The 20431-nt window shown below is 42.8% G+C and overlaps 2 protein-coding genes across 5 annotated transcripts in view; both read left to right on the top strand.

Annotated features, from left to right (window-relative positions):
- The window catches only part of Ppp1r42 (protein phosphatase 1 regulatory subunit 42), a 50520-nt gene extending 35905 nt beyond the window's left edge, over positions 1-14615 (top strand). For all 4 annotated transcript variants that reach the window (XM_048420528.3, XM_048420525.3, XM_048420526.3 and 1 more), the window contains exons 7-9: positions 1189-1320; positions 4933-5092; positions 14315-14615. In XM_048420528.3, the coding sequence (XP_048276485.3) occupies positions 1189-1320; positions 4933-5092; positions 14315-14444 (422 nt within the window). In that variant the 3' untranslated portion in view covers positions 14445-14615. The remainder of the gene's footprint in view (positions 1-1188; positions 1321-4932; positions 5093-14314) is intronic.
- Positions 14616-15623: 1008 nt separating this feature from the next.
- Tcf24 (transcription factor 24) lies at positions 15624-20153 on the top strand. Its single transcript, XM_085677430.2, has 2 exons — positions 15624-16054; positions 19856-20153. Exons 1-2 carry the CDS (start codon positions 15668-15670, stop codon positions 19967-19969), a joined length of 501 nt encoding a protein of 166 aa, XP_085533556.2. The 5' UTR covers positions 15624-15667; the 3' UTR covers positions 19970-20153.
- Positions 20154-20431: the final 278 nt, after the last annotated feature.

The following is a 20431-nucleotide window of genomic DNA, read 5'->3' as shown; positions in this document are numbered from 1 at the left end:
TAGCCCTGGGCGTGGCCTACCCTGAAGAGCAGTTAATATACCCAGAGAGGCTCATTGAGAGGAACACTGATTTTTCATTTCCCAGCAGGTATTAGTTGAAGATAGCTTCTTGGTAGTGTTCGGGGGGGGGGGGCATATCCACTTCCACCTCTCAGTGATGGGACCCCGTTTGCCTTGGATCTATGCCCATCCTGTGCATGTTACCACGGTCTCTGTGCGCTCACATGTGCACTGTTCTCGTGTCTGGAGCCACCCGTCACCTCTGCCTCCTCTTCTGAGCCCTAGTGGGACGACTTTCACTGGTGCACTGCCCAGCTGTGGGTCTTGCTCTTAGTTCCCATATACTGCAGAATGCCCTTAGGAGTCATCTTATGGCTGTGTCCTTAAGCAGAATTTAGTTTTCCCCAGGCTCTTTGCCTGTCCGTTTTCAGGTCCTTGTCACCATCAGAGAGTAGTTGGTTATTTCCACAACGCTTGTGCCACTGTTGCACCAGCGCATCTTGAGGGCAGGTCACCATTGGAGGCCAAAACCCTTGGAGGGTTTGTAGCTGGGATAGGATTATATTTCTCCTCTGGTAGGCACCGGCTCACCTGTTTCATGTTCGGTGATGTACGTGTGGGTTTCAAGTGTTGTCTTCAGCAGAAGAGCCCACCATCAGTTCACGGAGAGCAACCAACAGCCTGTGATATTTGGGGGCTCCCATGGTGCCTCTCTGGCAATAAATCAAGATGTAACCCGTTCCTGGCACTGCTGTTGTTGTTGTTGTTGTTTGAGACAAGCTCTCACTCTGTAGCCCAGGTTGGCCTAGAATTCATTATATTAGCCAGACTGTCCTCAAACCCATGGTAATCTTCCTGCCTCAACTTTTGGAATGATAGGATTAGCTAGCTTGCTAGCATGTCTAAGGTATTTTTTTAACAAGGACTTTTAGTTTACGATGTAATGTGTACTATAAGCCAGAAGTATATATTTTTATTTTAATATTTATACATACATACTGTATATCATTTGTTTTTTTTTAAGACGGTTTCTCTGTGTAGCCCAGGATATCCCAGAACTCTCTGTAGACTAGGCTGGCCTTGAACTCACAGAAATCTGCCTGTCTCTGCCTCCCAAGTGCTGGAACTAAAGGTGTGTGCCACTACCACCTGACTGTACTGTATTTTTAACATTCATATCTTCTCCAGAATTTCTTGATGGAAAAGAAATAAAAAATCTGGAAAGACAATTCCTAATGAATTGGAAAGCATCCAAAGATGCCAAGAAAGTCAGCAAGAAAAGGAGCAGTAAGACTGAGGATCCAAGCGACTCCTACATAAGTAAGTGCCGCCCACCACCTCCAGCTGAGGGACCGTCTAAAAATACGGGAAACTGGAGGGAGGTGGAGCTCAGGGTTTTACAGGGGTGCTTTTAGACATTGGAAGTGTATTCAGCTACCTAGTTGTCAACAGAAGTACCTAGAGTTACTAGGAACTTTTGCCAGCAATGAAAATGGTAACCAGTAGGAACAAACCCTGCTGTAGGCTCACATTGGCTGTGCCTGTGTCAGCCACATACATGGTCATATCATGAGTTCCTGGAGACCGACCTTCTGTTCCAGCGAAGTGTGTAATGTCAGTTGCATGAGTGAGAAAACAGTAGAGGTATAAATTGTGAAACCCAAGTCACTATATAGTTAACATTAGTGCAAATAATCAATTTTTGTCACTAGGATAAAAAAATTAAAATGTGTCACACGTAGTTGCTCACACCCATAATCCCAGCATTCAGGAAGCTGAGACAGGAGGATCACAATAAGTTTAAGATCAGCCTGAGTTACACAGTGAATTCCAAGACAGTCTAGGCAACAGAATGAGTCCCTCTCAAAAAAATCAAAATGATAAACACATAAATATTAAAATTAAATATGTTAACCATATTTGACCTATATTTGTGGCCAGTCCTCTTATGCACACACGCTATACTATGCTGTGGCTATGTTAGAAAGGACACACTAGCCTTTGCCTAGTTCATGCAGCTAGATATAGACTAATGTAGCAGTTGCCCTGCTGCGTTAGATGCCCACTAGACTTGACCCCACAGAGTCTGCAGTGGGAAGCCTCTTCCGCACACAACAGCCTGAATCTCAGCCTTTGCCCACAACTTACTCTTCTGGGCAGCTTTGGATGAAAAGAACAGAAGAATCCGGGGGGGCGGGGGTTGTTAGGCCCAGGGAGGGGACACCGGGGCACGACATTGCCATGGAGAGCATGGTGTCTGCCCCTCTAGCACAGGCACATACACACACACACACACACACACACACACACACACACACACACACACACTCTTCAGCATTTTATGGCTTTCAGTATTACATCAAAACACATTATTAATATTGAAGCACCCACAGGATTAAACATCAGCCTTCACCCCAAAACTAGGTCTATACTAAAAAATAATATTCATTTTGTCTTCACAGATTTCAAATATTTTTTGTAATACAGACAACTAAGTGAATTTTAACTTCTTCAATGAAATTTGGTGAAATAATAGAAATTATAATGTGCCTTAAAGCCTACAACCTTTGAAATTAATCATGTAATTTTCTCAAAGGAACCCTAAGTAATCTCTTTATAATTAGTGTGTCTAGAACTAATTAACAACACACTCTTTAAAGTTATATGAAAACACCCACAATAAAATATCTAAAGCAGAGGTTAGAAAACTGCCCCAAAGAGTCAGGTACTCAGAGATGAGACCACCTGGGAAGGTAAAATACCTGTATTCTGAACATTGGAAAACAATGATAAAAGAAACTAAACAGGACACAAATGAAAGCCATTCCATGTTTGTGAAACAAAAGACTTAAAAGTTATATCTGTCCGACCCAACATGACCTACAGATTTAATGCAACCCCTGTCAAGATCACAATGGCAGCTTTTACAAAAATAAGAAAAACTTTCTAAATTCATATGGAGCCACAAAGATCACAAATAACCAAATCAATCTTGAGGAAGACGAAAGCTAGAGGCACCATAGCTTCTGATTTCGAATATATTATAAAATTTAGTAATCAAAACAGTGTGAAACCAAGAGAAGACAAACCTGGAGCAATCGACAACACAGCACAAACTGCACAAATGAACCCACAAATATGCATGAGTTATTTTGACAAACGTGGCAAAAATACACAATGAAAAAAGGACAATAGCTTCAACAGGTTTGGAGATATTACATAACAACATTCAAAAGGAAGGAGATTGTACCTTCATACTCAAGATCAACTTAAAGAGGGCTAAAACTGAAAATACACGAGACCATAAAGCTTTTAGAAGAAAACATAGAGGGTAAACTCCATGGAATTCATTGTGGCAATGACATCATGGTTGTAACACTGAAGACACAGACAGAAAAACAGAAATAATTAGGACAGATTAGATCAAACTGAGCAGCTCCTATACAAGAAGGGAAATAAGAAAGTTGAAACCTATGAGATGGAAGAAATGCTTCCAAGCATGTATCAGACAGAAGTTAATCTCCAAAATAATAAGAAACTCCTACAACTAAACAGCAAAGAAATATTAATAACCTGATTTCAAAATAAACTAAGGACTTGAGTGGGCATTTCTGAAGAGACATTAAAAATGGCCAGCATAAGTTAGCGGTCCATGAAGAGATATTGACTCAGTAGTCATGACAATGAGTCTTCACATCAGCCAGAACGGAACGGCTGTTATTTAAAAAAAAAAAATGTGTGTATATGTGAGTGTGTGTGTGGGTGACTGGAGAGATGGCTCACTAGCAAAGAGCATGTCTCTTCTCCAGGCATGAACATGGTACACATATACACATGCAGGTAAAACACACACACACACACACACACACACACACACACACACACAAAATAATAAATTTTTTAAAAAATCCAGGCATGGCAGTACACGCTGGTAATCACAGCACTTAGGAGGGAAGATAAGAGTATCAGAAGTTCAGGACCAGCCTCAGGTACATGAAACCTTGTCTCAAACACAACAAAAGTTACTTTCTTCGTTGTGAGTTTAGGCACAAAGGGGAAGGATTTATTTTAGCTCATAGTGTCAGAGGGTTATTTGAGCCCACGTCTGCCCCAGCCTTGAGTGCAGACAAAGCACTGTGGCAGTAGAGTGGACTTTGGATGTGGCTCTTCACTTCTTGGTAGACAGGAGGCAGAGAAAAGGAAACAAAGAAATCAGGGCAAGTTAGAGTCACTAAGGACATGTCCCCAGTGACTTCCTCCTGTCAAGCTTTGCTTCCTACTTTGTAACCATCTCCCCAAAATGCTGTCAGATCACAGATCCACTCCGCATTAGGAGGCCTGGGCGTCTAATTGTCCCTGTAAGCGCTCACAGTTGTGTGCTTCTCTAGTCCTCTAGCCATTGCTTTTTTTAATGTCTGTGTGTGTGCACACACATGTGTGCAGGTGCTCATGAAAGCCGCAAGAGTGAAGGTTCTTGGGAACGGGAGTTAGAGGCATCTGTGATCTGCCCAGTGTAGACCCTGGCAGTCGGAAGTTGAGGTAAACAAGGCAGTCCCCACTAGAAGGGACATCACGCTGGGAACTGTATGTGATATGGAATGATAATTACTCAAGTAAAGGTATAGGCGTGTCCCATCAATATGACCGATCCATGCTCTAAAGGTTACTTTGAGAATAAATTTAAGTCAGTGGATGTTTATATTAATGCTAGCATGTCCATTTTCTTTATAAGAACTTTGGACTTTCCTGTATGGTTTTTCTATATAAAAGTCTGTATTTTATTTTGATTATTAATTTGTTAATGATTTAATGTGGGTTTGTCTTTGTTTAATTTCATTCCATAACATATAATTTAAGATACTAATATATGTCATTTGATAATCTAGTAATTAGTTTCAAAGAAGGATACTTTTAATTCTTTGTATGCTACAGGTAACTTTGAAAAAATCCATCACATAGTTCCTGTTTATTACCCACAGGTGGGTAAACCAAAGGTAATCTTTTTCTCTGACGCACAGAGATACTTAGCAAGTGGAAATTCATCTTCAGAATGTTTCCAAGAAGATAAAACTAAAATTACTGAAGACATGGGGTAGGTTCTGTCAAATGTTTGGTCTTTCTCTTTCCAGGGGAATGGGGTAGTCATGTAGAGGGGTCCTCCTGGCCATCTGTTCTCAGGCACAACTTCAGTGTTGGTCATCATCCAACTGCACAGGTCGGGGATGGTTCTGGAATGGTTGGGAGTTGACTTGATGCACACTGTGAGGTAAAGGCAGGGGCAGGAAAGTCCCTGAAGATGTGGCTAAAGATGTCTGAATGATCAGGGGGAAAGGCTCTTCTCAGGGAAGGGGAGGTCCCAGGTGATGATGGCTCCGGTGGATGGGGTATGGAAGGAAGAGGGTGTGGCAGGTGTGGGTAGAAAGAGGAGCCCAAAGGAGTAGATAGAATGCTTTCCTCTGCTCCAAGCCACAAGTTCTGAACCTGCTCTCTCTGAAGACACTAGAAGTTTCGTTCACCCTAAGGGGTTCATGAGAAAAAGTTTGAGTCTGTGCTCCAAGCTTTGATTCTATACTCCGTTCAGTTCTGAATAAGTCTGTTATGAACCTCCTAATGAGAAAACAGCTGTTTGGGTTTTACAAAAAAAGATGACATTGTTCCCATTCTGGGAAATAACTTGATTTATTCTAAGATATATACTTTCCATACATTAAACAATACAACATACACAGTTCAAACAAGAAGCAGGCATGGCTGCAGTCCCAGAACACCAGAGGCTGAAACAGGATGATTACGTGTTCAAGTTGTCATCAGCTACACAAGTTCAAGACCAGCCTGAGCCAAAAAAAGATCCTGTCTTTAAAAAATAAAATCAAATTAGGCAGTCCGAATCTCAAGTATTTTGCAAGCCAGATGGGGAGCCAGGTCTGCCACAGTTGTGTGTGCTGGCAGTGCTATGGGCATTGTTAGCCAGATAGAGACTAACACAATCTATATTTTGATAATTTTTGTTGTTATTTTGTCTTTCTTTAATCCCCCTTCCAGAGCTGAGTACCAAACCCAGGGCCTTGTGCTTACTAGGCAAATGCTTTACCACTGAGCTAAATCCCAAACCCTATAATATTTTAAAAGTCTATAAATTTTATTTCAACTTTCTTTCTCCATTTATTTTTCTCCCTCCCATCTTGGGATGAGCCAAAGGCCTCAGTCACAGAAGACAAGCGTCTACCATTGAGCCACAGCACAGCCCTCCCTTTGCTCTTCTAGACAACCCCGTGTTTGTTTTGCTCCCCCCCCAATCACACAGGGGTGCTCGGCACACTATATGAAGTGCAATATATAGTCCACCGAGAAAGTCTCAGAGTGGGTGGAGGTACTCTGGGGTGTTTTCTTCTTCCCAGAACTGCTGCCCCCTGAAGGGCAGGTGAGTCTGTCATGTGATGCTCCTTTCAGGGTCCCGTCTGTCAGTGGTGACAATCTCTAGCCAAGCTCACCAGATGAAGCCCTGTGAGCAGTACTGGGGCTCTCCCTGTCCTACGCCGCCCCCCCCCAGCAGCTCAGGACTCCTGCAGACAGGTGCAGGTCTCTCTCTCTCTCTCTCTCTCTCTCTCTCTCTCTCTCTCTTAGATTTATTTATTTAATATATATACAATATTCTGCCTGCAAAAAGGCACCAGACCTCATTACAGATGGTTATGAGCCACCATGTGGTTGCCGGGAATTGAACTCAGGACCTCTGGAAGAGCAGCCAGTGCTCTTAACCTCTGAGCCATCTCTCCAGCCCCACCCTTTGATCTCTTAAAGAAGACAACGCCTGTGTAAACTCCACAGCTCGCCTTCTAGATTTTGTTTTGCCAAGGCCTCCATAAGTACTGTTAGTTGTAACGAGTCTTTTTCTGTCCCGCCTGCCAGCTCCCAAATAATGACATGGAGACTTATTAATTATGAAAGCTAGGCCTTAGCTTAGGTTTGTTCCTAACTAGTTCTTGTAACCTAAATTAAATCATATTTTTAATCTGCGATCAGTTTGGTGGCTTGATACCTCATCTCTCTGTACCTCCATACTGCCCATCCTGCCTTCTCTACCCTGACTGGTGACTCCTGTGCGCCTAGATTCACCTCCTCTTCCTGTGTCTCTGCCCAGAAGTCCCACCTTTACCTCCTGCCTAGCCATTGGCCGTCCAGCTCTTTATTAAACCAGTCACAGCAGCACATCTTCACACAGTGCACAAACATCCCGCGACAGGCGCTATGCCGCACGGTGGATAAAACAACAAACAGGGATGATTTACACAGCCTCAAGAAACAATGGCGGTGCATTTTATACATTACCATGGAGTAATTGTAGTGAGCTTCGGCACACAACACCCGTTCTTTATCCATGCCGCATCATTAGGAGTAGACTAATCATTAGGAGTAGACTAAGGAAGCAGCAAGTGGCGGTCTCTCGTTCTTCTAACCAGGACCTCAGAGCTAAAGGCGTTCTTTCATCTGACAGCTCCCTCTCCCCTGCGAAGACAAACTGTCCTAAACGCGGAACAAGGGCCCTGTGGGAGCTCCAGCCACCCTGTGAAACTGATCATGTCCAGTTGAATTTTCAGTTTTATGCGGTGTGACAAATGTTACGCCAATGCTCCCGTTTAGATGTTTCCCATTTCCTCAGGAAGCCTTTCCTCTGAAAACACGCCACAGACTGTTTCGGTGGCTCCAAAGATTTAAGTCTGATCGGATGGTAATATTAGTTACGTCTCTCTTTAATAAAAGGTAACCAACTGTATCATGAAACTTCCTCAAAGTGCTTCATAAAAGATTTTTTTAGGCATGCGTGTTGCTCGAATTGTAGTAATTTGGGGAGGGAACCATTTTATTTGCCCACATGACCTGGTTTCCATTTTCGTTTCCACATCTGATTCATATATGTAGTTTCATTTTAATTGAGCTATACCACACAGACAAGGCAGAAGGTGAATGCAGGGCCCAGCTCTTTCATCTATGAGTGCAGCCATGCACCCTTTAGTAAGTTAATGTCAAAAACAAACAAACAAAAACCCCTAAAGGACAGTGAGGTTAAAGTTGGAAGACTGGTGAAGTTCTAAAAACAAAATGTTAATCATTTGACCTGGAGGGACTGGAGAGATGGCTCAGCGGCTAAGAGCATTGTCTCCTTCCAAAGGACCCAGGTTCGATTCCCAGCACTCACATGGCAGCTTACAACTCTCTGTGACTCCAGTTCCAGGGGATCTGACACCCTTGCAAGACATATGTGTACGCAAAACATCAATGCACATAAAATAAAAATAAATAAATCATTAAAAAGAAAAGAAAGAATGCAAAAAAATTTCTAAAACCATCTTCCCTGGAAAATAATAATTTGGCTGGGAGTATTGGCTCAATGGTAGAGCATATTTACCTAGTATGATGTGTTTACCTAGTGCGAGCTCACTCGCACGCGCGCGCACACACACACACACACACACACACACACAAAGCAAACAAATCCATCTGAACACAAACACAAAGATTAGATTTTCAGTTTCTAAGAAAATCTATCCAAGCAACGCTTTCCTTTAACTATTTTAAAGGTGAGAACGAGCCGGCATCCCTAATATATTTTTACAAGCTATATTTAACGCTTCAGGTAAGGCGCCTGCGGAGAGGTAGAGAACAGTACAGGCTCCAAAAGCAACAGTCTGCTGCCCACTCCACGAGGGCTCTGCACCCTGGGAGTTGCGCCTGTATGCAAAGGGGAGCACGGCGAAGCAACATGTGTCTGAAGACGGGAATGTTTTCCCTGTCTCTTGTAAATGCACGCCGTCTACGTGTGTATATTTACACAAGCCTGCTTTCCCTGCAGGGAGAGAGAAGGCAGACATATTGACGTTGTTTGTGACCCTCAAACTGAACTTGATGCTATCAAAGTGCACTTTAATTAAAGATTAGGTCTAAACTATTCTTTATTTAAAGGCCGATTCTAAACAAATACCTTTACTGTTCAATTAAAAATAATGTATGGTTTTAAATAAACGAGAGCGGTATACATTATTGCTTTCCTCTGTATTTGTCACGGTAAGCACTTCTGACAGATGTTTCCTCCCTTTTCAAATATGCGAGCGGGAGCTTGAACTCTGGTGATTTAAAAATAGACATTAAATCCATGTATGTTGTTCCTAAGCTCCACCGAGAACACTGTACAGCACTATACCATGAAGAAGGCAAACGGTTACTATGCTGATAACCGTAGACCCATGCATTTTACTAATGTAGAAATACCTTTTCAGGTAGGTTACGCTATGCTAGGTTTTAGACATCTTTAAGGGACACACATCCCAGGGACTCATAATTCACAGGAATATGCCCCCTCTGTTTTGATTAACTATTTATGAAATACCCAGTTAAGATATTTAAGAGTCTTTGAATTGAAAGTGGATTCTAATAGTTAAACTGTCTGGCGTCCATGGCTGGGAAGGGTATTTTTGAGCAGCTGTAATGACAGATCTATGTGCTTCAGAGAGAGTTTTAAGAACTGCAGTAATATTTTAAGTCCGAAAACTCCAGGATGCTTTCACCTAAACACGTCCACAAAGTCCAAATGCCTTTAGTCTTGTTCATCTTTCCTTCAGTATATTTAACTTTATGTGCCAAACAAACATTGTGTGTCCTGTAGTGGAGATAGACTGTTAACATTTGATTTTCATTTCTCAAGGAATTCTCTCGAGAGCAGGATACCCCCAGGAGCACTGGGGAGGAAGCAACAAAAGATTTTCTGTTCACACAGACAAAGCTAGCGTTTGGGAATATTGGCTTCAGCACTGCCAATAGCTTACTCTATAAACAAGTTATAGAAACCTAATTTAAACCGGGCATTGGTGGCGCACGTCTTTAATCCCAGCACTCGGAAGGCTGAGGCAGGTGGATCTCTGTGAGTTTGAGGCCAGCCTGGGCTACAAGAGTTAGTTCCAGGACAGGCTCCAAAACTGCAGAGAAACCCTGTCTCGAAAAACAAAAAACAAAACAAACAAACAAAAAAAAACAAAAAAAGAAAGAAACCTAATTTAACATAACTCTTCCTTACCATTTAAAAAGGCTTCTATTTTGAAATCTAAATGTTCATTACTCAAACAATTTTTAAATACTAGAACTCTTAATAAAAGAATATTCTGACTCAAATAGCCAAGCTCTCAAGGACTCTGTTGATAGTCCCGGGTCCAGGAAGGAACAGAAAGGCAGACAGGTGAGGAGGTGACTCAGAGGAATGGACAAGCGCCTCTCTGTACAGTTAAAGGCACCTGCAGTCACTCAGGGCAAGAGCAATTGGGGCAGGGATGCACGGACTTGTGAAATGAGAATGTCTGACAAGCAAGAGCTCTAGGTTGTAAAGTCATTTGATTTAAGTAAATATTGGTTCAGTCTTTGTATTTGCAATAACACATTAGAGCGAGTGGGGAGACGGGACGGCTCAGTCAGCAAAGTGCATACCGCACCAGCAGGAGGGTCGGAGAGCAGATCTCCAGGACCCACAGGAAGTCCAGATACAGCAGCACAGGCCTGCTCCCCAGCACTACACCGCTAGGGGGCGCGAGGGGTGGAGCCTGCTAGGTTGACTAGGATGACGTCGAGGCTCAGTGAGAAACCTTGTCTGAGACACCAAACATCAACACACACCCTGCCTCACACACACAAAGAAAAATAACATATCAGAATGGATAAGAAATTAAAACAGGCCAGGTGGTGGTGCACGCCTTTAATCCCAGCATTTGGGAGGCAGAGGCAGGTGGATCTCTGAGTTCGAGGCCAGCCTGGTCTACAAAGTGAGTTCCAGAACACCTGAGACTGTTACAGAAAAACGGTCTCGAAAAATGAACATATAAATAAAAAGAAATAAAAATAGTCTCTAAATACTGATTAGATATGGAACTGCTAGAACTCACACATTAAAAATGGGAATGCAAAATCAGGAGGTCCTCAGCACAATTGTTTGCTGCATTGTAAAGTTAAATATACAGTCCAAGAGATTTTCCTAGTGAAATGAAAATCTATACTCAAGAGAACCTCTACCTGGGTGTTTAGAATGGTCTATTTGTAATCATCAAATATTTAAGACAAATGTATCTATATGTATGTATATATGTATGTACACACACACACACATAAAACACATACTAAGAATTCTACTCGGCAATGAGAGAGAGTGAACCACTCAACATGAATGGGTTTCAAATATGTTGGTAAGTGAGAGTAGCTAGACTTTAAAAGAGACCTACTATGTGCTTCTATTTGTGTGATATTCTGGCAGAAGGGGATCCATGATGACAGAAAATGGATCAGGGCTTGCCAGGAACTAACGGGAGAGAGTGTCGACTAAGGAAAGGGAATTGCTGCAGATATTGGGTGTCCTGTGTCCTTATTCTGATGACAGTTACAGTACTGTATACATCTCCCCAGACTTGCTGAACTGGGGAAATCAAAGGATCTCTGTAACGCTCTGGCTGTCCTGGAACATGAAATGTAGATCAGGCTGGTCTCAAACTCACAGATCTGCCTGCCTGCCTGCCTCCTGGGTGCTGGGATTAAGCCACCAGACAAGCTAAAAGTTATTCCTTAAACAATGAGGGAAATAGTTGGAACCAACTTATTTAATAGATATAAAATATATATATAGTACACAATTTTTAAACATTTTATTCTCTACTATGTGATATTTGCTTTTTTAGCTTTTATTATAAAGACACTTTTTTATATTTATTGAGCTCTACATTTTTCTCTGCTCCCCTCCCTGCCTCTCCCCTCCCCCTTAACCCTCCCCCAAGGTCCCCATGCTCCCAATTTACTCAGGAGATCTTGTCTATTTCTACTTTCTACTTCCCATGTAGATTAGATCTATGTGAGTCTCTCTTAGTGTCCTCATTGTTGTCTGAGTTCTCTGGGATTGTGGTTTGTAGGCTGGATTTCTTTGCTTTATGTTTAAAAACTACCTATGAGTGAGTACATGTGATAATTGCCTTTCTGTGTCTGGGTTACCTCATTCAAAATAATGTTTTCTAGCTCCATCCATTTTTCTGAAAAATACAAGATGCCGTTATTTTTTTTTTACCGCTGAGTAGTACTCCATTGTGTAAATGTACCACATTTTTTTTTTAAAGATTTATTTATTGGGGGCTGGAGAGATGGCTCAGAGGTTAAGAGCATTGCCTGCTCTTCCAAAGGTCCTGAGTTCAATTCCCAGCAACCACATGGTGGCTCACAACCATCTGTAAGGGGATCTGGTGCCCTCTTCTGGCCTGCGGGCATACACACAGAAAGAATATTGTATACATAATAAATAAATATTGAGAAAAATTTTTTAAAAAAGATTTATTTATTTATTATGTATACAACATTCCTTCCATGTATGCTTGCATGCCAGAAGAGGGCACCAGATCTCGTTATAGATGGCTATGAGCGACCATGTGGTTGCTGGGAATTGAACTCAGGACCTCTGGAAGAGCAGTCAGTGCTCTTAACCTTTGAACCATCTCTCCAGCCCCCTACCACATTTTTCTTATCCATTCTTCAGTTGAGGGGCACTTAGGTTGTTTCCAGGTTCTGGCTATGACAAACAAAGCTGCTCTGAACATAGTTGAGCACACGCCCTTGTGGCACGATTGAGCATCCTTTGGATATATAACAAAAAGTGGGTCTTGAGGAAGGTTGTTTCCTAATTTTCTGAGAAATTGCTGCACTGACATCCAAAGGGGCTGTACCAGCTTGCATTCCCACCAGCAATGCGGAGTGTTCCCTTTACCCCACAACCTCTCCAGGATAAGTTGTCATCAGTGTTTTTGATCTTGACCATTCTGTCAGGTGTAAAATGGAATCTCAGAGTTGTTTTGATTTGCATTTCTCTGATGACTAAGGATGTTGAACATTTTCTTAAGTGTCTTTCAGGCATTTTAGAGTCCTCTGTTGAGAGTTCTCTGTTTAGGTCTGTACTCCATTTTTTAAATTGGATTATGTGTTTTTTTGGTGTCCAATTTCTTGAGTTCTTTATATATTTTTGAGCTCAGACCTCAGTCTGATGCGGGGTTAGTGATGATCTTTTCCTATCTATAGGCTGTTGTTTTGTCTTGTTGACCATGTTCTTTGCTCTACAGAAGCTTTTCAGTTTCAGGAGGTCCCATTGTTTCTCTCAGTGTCTGTGCTGCTGGGGTTATATTTAGGAAGGGGTTCCCTGTGTCAATGCATTCAAGTGTACTTCCCACTTTCTCTTCTATAAGGTTCAGTGTGGCTGGTTTTATGTTAACGTCTTTGATCCATTTGGACTTGAGTTTTGTGCATGGTGATAGATATGGGTCTATTTTCATTCTTCTACATGTTGATATCCAGTTATGCTAGTACTACTTGTTAAATATGCTTTCTTTTTTCCATTTGATATTTTATAAAGACAATCTTAACCTTACAACTTGGCATATTTAAAAGACTTAAAAATAATTCTAAGACTTACACCACACTCAATGAATAAGATCTACAGCATTCTAACGTCATACTTTTGGAAAACTAAACAACTGAGAACTTCAGAGAAAAATATACTATGAACGTATATTTGGACTGCTAATAAGGTGCCAATCAATCTAAAATATGCATCTTAATAATAGACACCAAACTGTTTTGCAACGTGCAAACACTCAATAGTATGGCAAAGACAATCTACTTGGTTTGACCCACACCTTAGCCATCTACTAGGTATGCTACTGGACATGTTGCCCAATCCCTGAGAACGCTTATCCTCCAAACTATAAAATCCTCAGTTTTTGTGAAGGCGAAATGAGAAGATACCTAAAGAGTACTCAGTAAATGAAAAGTGCCATTTGACTCCCATTGCTTACTTGTCACGTGATAGTGGAGATTTAGGCTTGCCTATATTTAAAGCGACTGAAAATACTAGCTTCTCTCGGGAATCTGGACTGCCTACAGTAGCGCAGATGGGACAAAATGGAGAGGCTCGGTGGTTTGGTCTGCGACATCAGCCCTTTGCCCCACTGCTGTCTAGGGCACACGGGCAGCAGGAAAGCAACAAGCTAGGCTAGACCGAGACCTTGAGATGTAAGACAAAAGTAAGGGAGCTTCCGGCACCTCTGCGTGGTCACAACCGGCCTCCTTATTTCCATGTAGTTCTCAAAGCAGGAAATGTTCTGATTCTGCTTTCTTTTAAAGCCTGAGTAGCTATGAACCTTTACCAACGGTTAGTGTGTCCTGGGTTCTATGTCTGTCGTCTTTTTTTTTTTTTTCCATATCAAGTCAATTAAATGCTGGCGCGTATTGTTTTTGTTTGAAAATACAGGAATATGTCCTTGAAGGAATCTGAAAGCTTGGAAACAAAAAACGATATCCACGAACCTCACCTCCGAAACCCAAAAGTAAAGGAGCATTTGTGTGAGGAAAAGGAGTCAGTTCCGCCTGGTGTGATTTGATTTCTTCCTAGAACTAGGCAACAGCGTGGCGTGAGGGTTTGTAGAGCGGTTATCTCGGTGTATACCTTCTCGTTTGATTTGTTTCTTTATTGAATCTGAGACTTTCCGTGTGTGAATTCCGGGATCTATTTACTTTATTAGTTGTTAAATAAAATTTACCAGGAAATACAATGTAGTTTCTTATTTCATACGAGTCCTTGAATCAAGGGAACTGGGCGTGCTTTCTAAAGCGTAAAGCCTACTACTGCCTAAGAATCACCCTGGTTCACGAACCAGTTCAACACGGCTGGTTCATCGCAGTGTAAGCAGTGCAGTTTGGTAATCCCGACGTGAAAAGTCAGAAATCTGCTGTAAAATGTTCAAGAATCTGTAAGTGAGCAGCGTCCTCTGTGACAATCTATAGCTGATACTCTGAGCCCCCGGCTTAGAGCCTGTCTGACTGCGCCGCGGCTGGGACCGGGTCCCCTTCCCCGCAAAGGCCGGTGCGGGCTGCAGAGCTGGGACCCGCAGACGCCGGAACCGGGGTTTCTCCCAGGTCGGTCTAAGTAGGTGAGCGCAGGTGCGAAGACAGCAAGGGGGCGATGGCGGGGTGTCTGGGTCACGGTGTCCCGAGGAAGGGTTCTACTGCGTAAACAGCGGGTGGAGATGCTCCTCGAGGTGAAAGTCAAGCTGAACTGGACCGAGGGGTCCGGCCCGAGTCCGCCCTCCGCGACCGGGCTCCGCGCTTCCCGGTCGGAGGGGCGGGGCCAGGTGTCCGTCCCACCCCCGAGCGGTTTGATTGATGAGTCTGTCCGCCGAGGGGGCGGCTCCGCGACACTGTCGCCCCTAGCCTAGGGGCTCCGGTGGGCGCGCGTCTCGGCCCGACGTGCCTGTGCGAGTCTCCCACTTGCTGGCTTTGGGCACCCGCATAAAAGGCGGCAGCAGAGGCTGGACGGGGATGGAGTGACCTGCTCGACGTCCCTGGTCTCCTAGCACTGCTCAGCGGAGCCCCGCACTGCCGTTGCGGGGAAAGGTGCGGAGGCAAGTCCGAGGTGAGGTGGGAGTCCCGCAGCATCATTTCCCTGGTGAGCGGGTGGAAGGAATGTGTCTGCGGGGACGGGAGGCTGAGCCCTGGGCGCCTTCACAGCCGCACTGGGGACTGGAGGGCGATCCTGCGATGCCAGGTCTCACGGCTGCCCCGCTCCCTTGCAGTGCTCGCCGCGGGAACCAGAGCCAGAGCCGCTATGGAGCGCGGCCGTCCCGCCAGTAGCCCATGCAGCGCTGAGCCCGCCTCATCGGCCGCCGCCGCCCGAGACTCGAGCCCGGGACGGACCGGCGCCGGGCAGACAGGCTCCGGCGGGGTCGCCCCGCGCTCCGGGGGTGGCCGACCTGCAGCTGCGAACGCTGCTCGGGAGCGCAGCCGAGTGCAGACCCTGCGGCACGCCTTCCTGGAGCTGCAGCGCACACTGCCGTCGGTGCCGCCCGACACCAAGCTGTCCAAGTTGGACGTGCTGCTGCTGGCCACCACCTACATCGCCCACCTCACCCGCAGCCTGCAGGACGACAATGAGGCGCCAGGAGACCCCAGACTGGGCGCCTTGCGAGGCGACGGCTACCTGCATCCAGTTAAGGTAAGCAACACTCGGGTTGGAACCCCGCGAGCTACCCTGTCGCCGCGGGAACAGATGCCACGGAGCTGGCACTCCTCCCCATCAGGCAGAAACACCTGGTTGGGCCCGCGGGCGATGGTGACAAGGTCCCCAGTGCAAGAGGCTGGTTCTTAACAGTTTGTAATCAGGAAACTGGGGCGTTTGATCCTAGCTGGGCTCGGGGATCTCTCTAGCTTCTTAAAGATTTTTGCTCAGATGGGGAAGCTGTTATTCATTCTAACTACTGGTAACATCTAAGTTCAAGAGTCAAGTGTCTTAACTTCCATATTACATTCCTATTGTCTTTTTCTTGAACTATTCCAAAGATTTCATAAGTTAAATGGAATAGTGAAATTAAATCTTTGCCCCTAAGTAATTGTTAAAAAAAAGACAAGCAAACAACCCCCCCAAAATTGTCAAAATCAGTAAAATAATAATAATAATAAATAAATAAACAAATGAGACCATTCTACATTCCCATAGAGTAAAATTTCAATCACAGTTAAATAGACTAGACGGCTACCAACAATGTTAGAAAAACCCCGTAATGTTTCATGTAACTGTCGTATTAGATTGACATGTATGCTGAGTGAATTGGTCTGTATTCAAATTAGCCAAGAGAAACAATTTTGCACGATTTCCTTACATCTCCATGAGTTGGTCATGAGTGTGGCAAATAGTAGCTTTTACATCATCTTTTCTGGATTTTTTTTTTGAAACCTTCCTTTGATCTGCCTTTCCCTTCTAAATGAAGAATCTCCACGCTCGCTCAGTTCAAATGTTCACACTTTTGTCCCACTATTGTGCAAATGAACACATATACACACAAATAGAATGTAATCTTAAACATCTAAGCGTTGAATAAATTATTGAGTTACAAAAATGAGGAATTGCATTTTGCTGAAATGTAATGAAACCCATTCTCTAACATTATTTGTACTTAAAATTATGGAGTGCATTTTCAGAAAACTTTCTGTGAAAATACCGGTGACGTGGCGATAGAGAAGGCAGTTCAAGTGTAAGTGGGGAAAAGTGAAATGTTGTTTATAATAATGATGGAACCCATTCTGTCCCTAAATTTTATAGCATACTGGCTGAAAAGTCGCTTATTGCAATTAAGAATTTTGTATTACAATCATTTTAGACTAATGCTATTCAAATATCCCACTAATAGATTTCTTTGACTTGATATTTGCCATGTATTCGAGAAAGTTTATTTAGATGTTAAGATTCAAGGCCAGAAGTAGAAATGAAATGCCTCCCTTGTAGTTGATAAAATTTAGAATGAGGTCAAGTATTTCTCCTCAGTGTCCCCCGTGGTTTTCTTGAATGGAAACACTAGAGAGGTCCGAGCTGGAAAGGGGCAGAACGAGCCTCGTATTTGGTCCATGTGCCAAACGATTCTGTAGACACAACTGTTTGTGGAAAATCAATCTAATTTGATGTCCAATTTTAAAAGACAATGACCATAATATCTAAATTTCTAAACCCAGAGAAAATTCTGGAAGGCCAAAGATTATCTCATAAAACAATGAAATTGATGATAGCAGGGAACGGGTGTGTTTTAAAATCGAACATTTGGTTTAATACTGTGTAAAAATCTCTGCTCTAGGACAGAGAATACAACTGTAAGACAGACTTAATCCCTGCCCTAAATGAATACAATATAGAGCTAAAAAATATAAATTGCAGTATGTTTCTATAGAGAAGAATATTATATTTACTAAGAAAAACAATCTAAACCATGAGCTGTGATGTTTCAGAAGACAGAGACTTTACATACTTAGTTGAAGATTGCCTGCCTCTATTTTATGGACACTGTAGAAATTTTTAAACATTAAGTCTGTCCTTAATATGAAAATAATAAAAATATTCTGAGCATTTTTTAATTCAGGTTAAGTAAAGCCTTATTATAAACTATCATATAGAATCCTTAGTGGGTGTTCTGAAATCACTGTTTTCCTGTAAGACACAGCACTAAGTACTCAAGTTACTAAAGATATTTAAGCAGATATTCCCATCTGTCACTTTGGATCATCAGTATTATGAGCGTGTTAAAATGATTGGAGACTTAAGAGGAAGGCATGGTTGGGGTGGAATTCACGGTTAGCGTTTGCAAGGCCATGGGTTCTGTGTGTTAACTGAAAGACAGTTTTAAGAACTAGACTTTTGGGCTGGAGAGATGGCTCAGTGGTTAAGGGCACTGACTGCTCTTCAAACCCAGGTTCGAATCCCAGCACCCACATGCAACTCAACACTGTAACTTCAAGATACACACTTTCACAGACGTACCTGCAGGCACAACAGCAGTGCATATACAATAAAAAATACACTCGTATACAGATGTACCTGCAGGCACAACACCAATGAATAGAAAATAAAACACACTCACACTCAGACGTACCTGCAGGCACAACACCAGTGCATATACAATAGAAATACACTCACACACAGATGTACCTGCAGGCACAACACCAGTGCATATACAATAAAAGTAACTCAAAGAAAGGACGCTTGCAGCATGACTTAAACCCACTTTTATCCACTTGAAAATTAGACATTTCAGTCAGCACTGGGGGCCCAGAGGGACGATTCTCCAGAACAGGAGTGTATTTCAGACCTTTAACTCGGGGAGAAAAGCACAGATGACTCTGCTAATTGCCAAGTCCCACGAGAATCCACTGTCCATAATAATGATGAGCAAGAATTTAGAAACTGTGGGGTCTTGTTGTTTGGGCGCATTTAATTAGAATAAGAATGCATTTTTAAAAATCTTCAATTTCAGGTTCAGTTCTGGTTAATTGCTCAGTTTTTCTAAGTTTAAACAAAACTACACAATTTCAAGTATACTTTAGAATACAGAAGAAAACATAGTACCATATGCTTGCAGCTGAAGATGCCATACTGAAGTATATTACTTTGCATGCAAGCCTATGAATTTGTAATACATACGATTTAAAGCAAGCTGACAGTAAAATCAATATACCTAAGCAGAGAGAAAACATTCAGGACTGTATTCGCTACTCATACCTGGAGAAACTGAGATAGAACTTTCGTTGGCTGCCCCGGAAAAGTGACTTTCCAGATGACATCACACAGCCACCTACCTTTGTTCTTGTTTTCATCTGACGTGAAAGTTTCACATACTCCTGAGATACGGTGCTGGGCTTCAGTGTGTGTGTGTACTGTATGATGTCCAAATCAGAAGACCCTCACGTCCATCTTTGTAGACATTGCCCATTTGTGCTTTAAGTATTCAAAATCATTTCCTCGTGCGTATTAACAAATATAAAGTGCATTGCTGTCATCTATAGTCACCCACCGTGAGGCAGGAAACCCACGCTGAAGAATAGGAGCTGCTTTGTGAAGCTGCCGGCCATTGCTGCCCAGGGGCCGCCTAATTCCTTTCTTGAATGTTTACTTTGTATATACCTGAGCACTGCTTCTTTAGAATTAATGTTTTAAACTTAATTTTGTTTCAGGCTTACCTTGGAATTTAAATAGTGGTAGGTTTTCTACATCTCAGCAATATTCGTTCTCCTTAGCTTCCTGCAGTGCTTCTCAACCGCGCGTGTTTACTATTTATGCGGCTACAGCAAAGCCTTCTCTGCTTGTGCCGCTACCATTGCTAAACCGTCTTCACCTTGTCCCATCGGCTTTGTAATTAGAATCCTTACCAGCTAATTAGCGCCTTACTGACATTAGTGTGTTTTAAAGTTTAGATATCATATACCTACGTTGTATGTCATAAGACTAAATTTCAGGTTCTTACTCTTCTTTCAGAAGTGGCCCATGCGATCAAGACTGTACATCGGCGCTACTGGTCAGTTTCTGAAGCATTCTGACTCTGGAGAAAAGGCGAATCAGAGCAACACACCAACAGCCTCACAGCCATAGGCTGTCTCCTGGGGGCTCTGGTAGAAGTGGTGGCTATAAGTGGTGGCTATTGTTTTTAAAGACTGGAATAATTATGTATTTATTACATTGGACATAACAAATACCGTTTTTGAAGTTTACATTAAAACCTGTAGTTGAATGTCAAACTAGTAAATATGGAATGGTATAATCAGCCCTATATAAATATATATATAGCTTATTTAGTCATTGTGTTACTGCTACATAGTAAGGAGAAGCTATTAGGAAAAATGAAAGACACACAAAGGCATATAGTTGTGTACACCCAAAGAATGCTCACATTTCCTTCCACATTTTCTGTAAAAACTGATGTGAATACAGCGCTTCTAGTTTTAAGAAATAAAATATGTGGTGTTGTGTGTCTATAATCCCAGGACTCCAGGATGCAGAGGCAGGTGAATCTCTGTGAGTTCGAGGCCAGGCTACTCTAGATAGACAGTTCAA

Source organism: Myodes glareolus, chromosome 16 (assembly GCF_982192425.1).
Source record: "Myodes glareolus chromosome 16, mMyoGla1.1, whole genome shotgun sequence".
Taxonomy (NCBI): Eukaryota; Metazoa; Chordata; class Mammalia; order Rodentia; family Cricetidae; genus Myodes; species Myodes glareolus.
The sequence above is the reverse complement of the archived record's forward strand: the minus strand, read 5'-3'. Positions and strand labels throughout refer to the sequence as shown.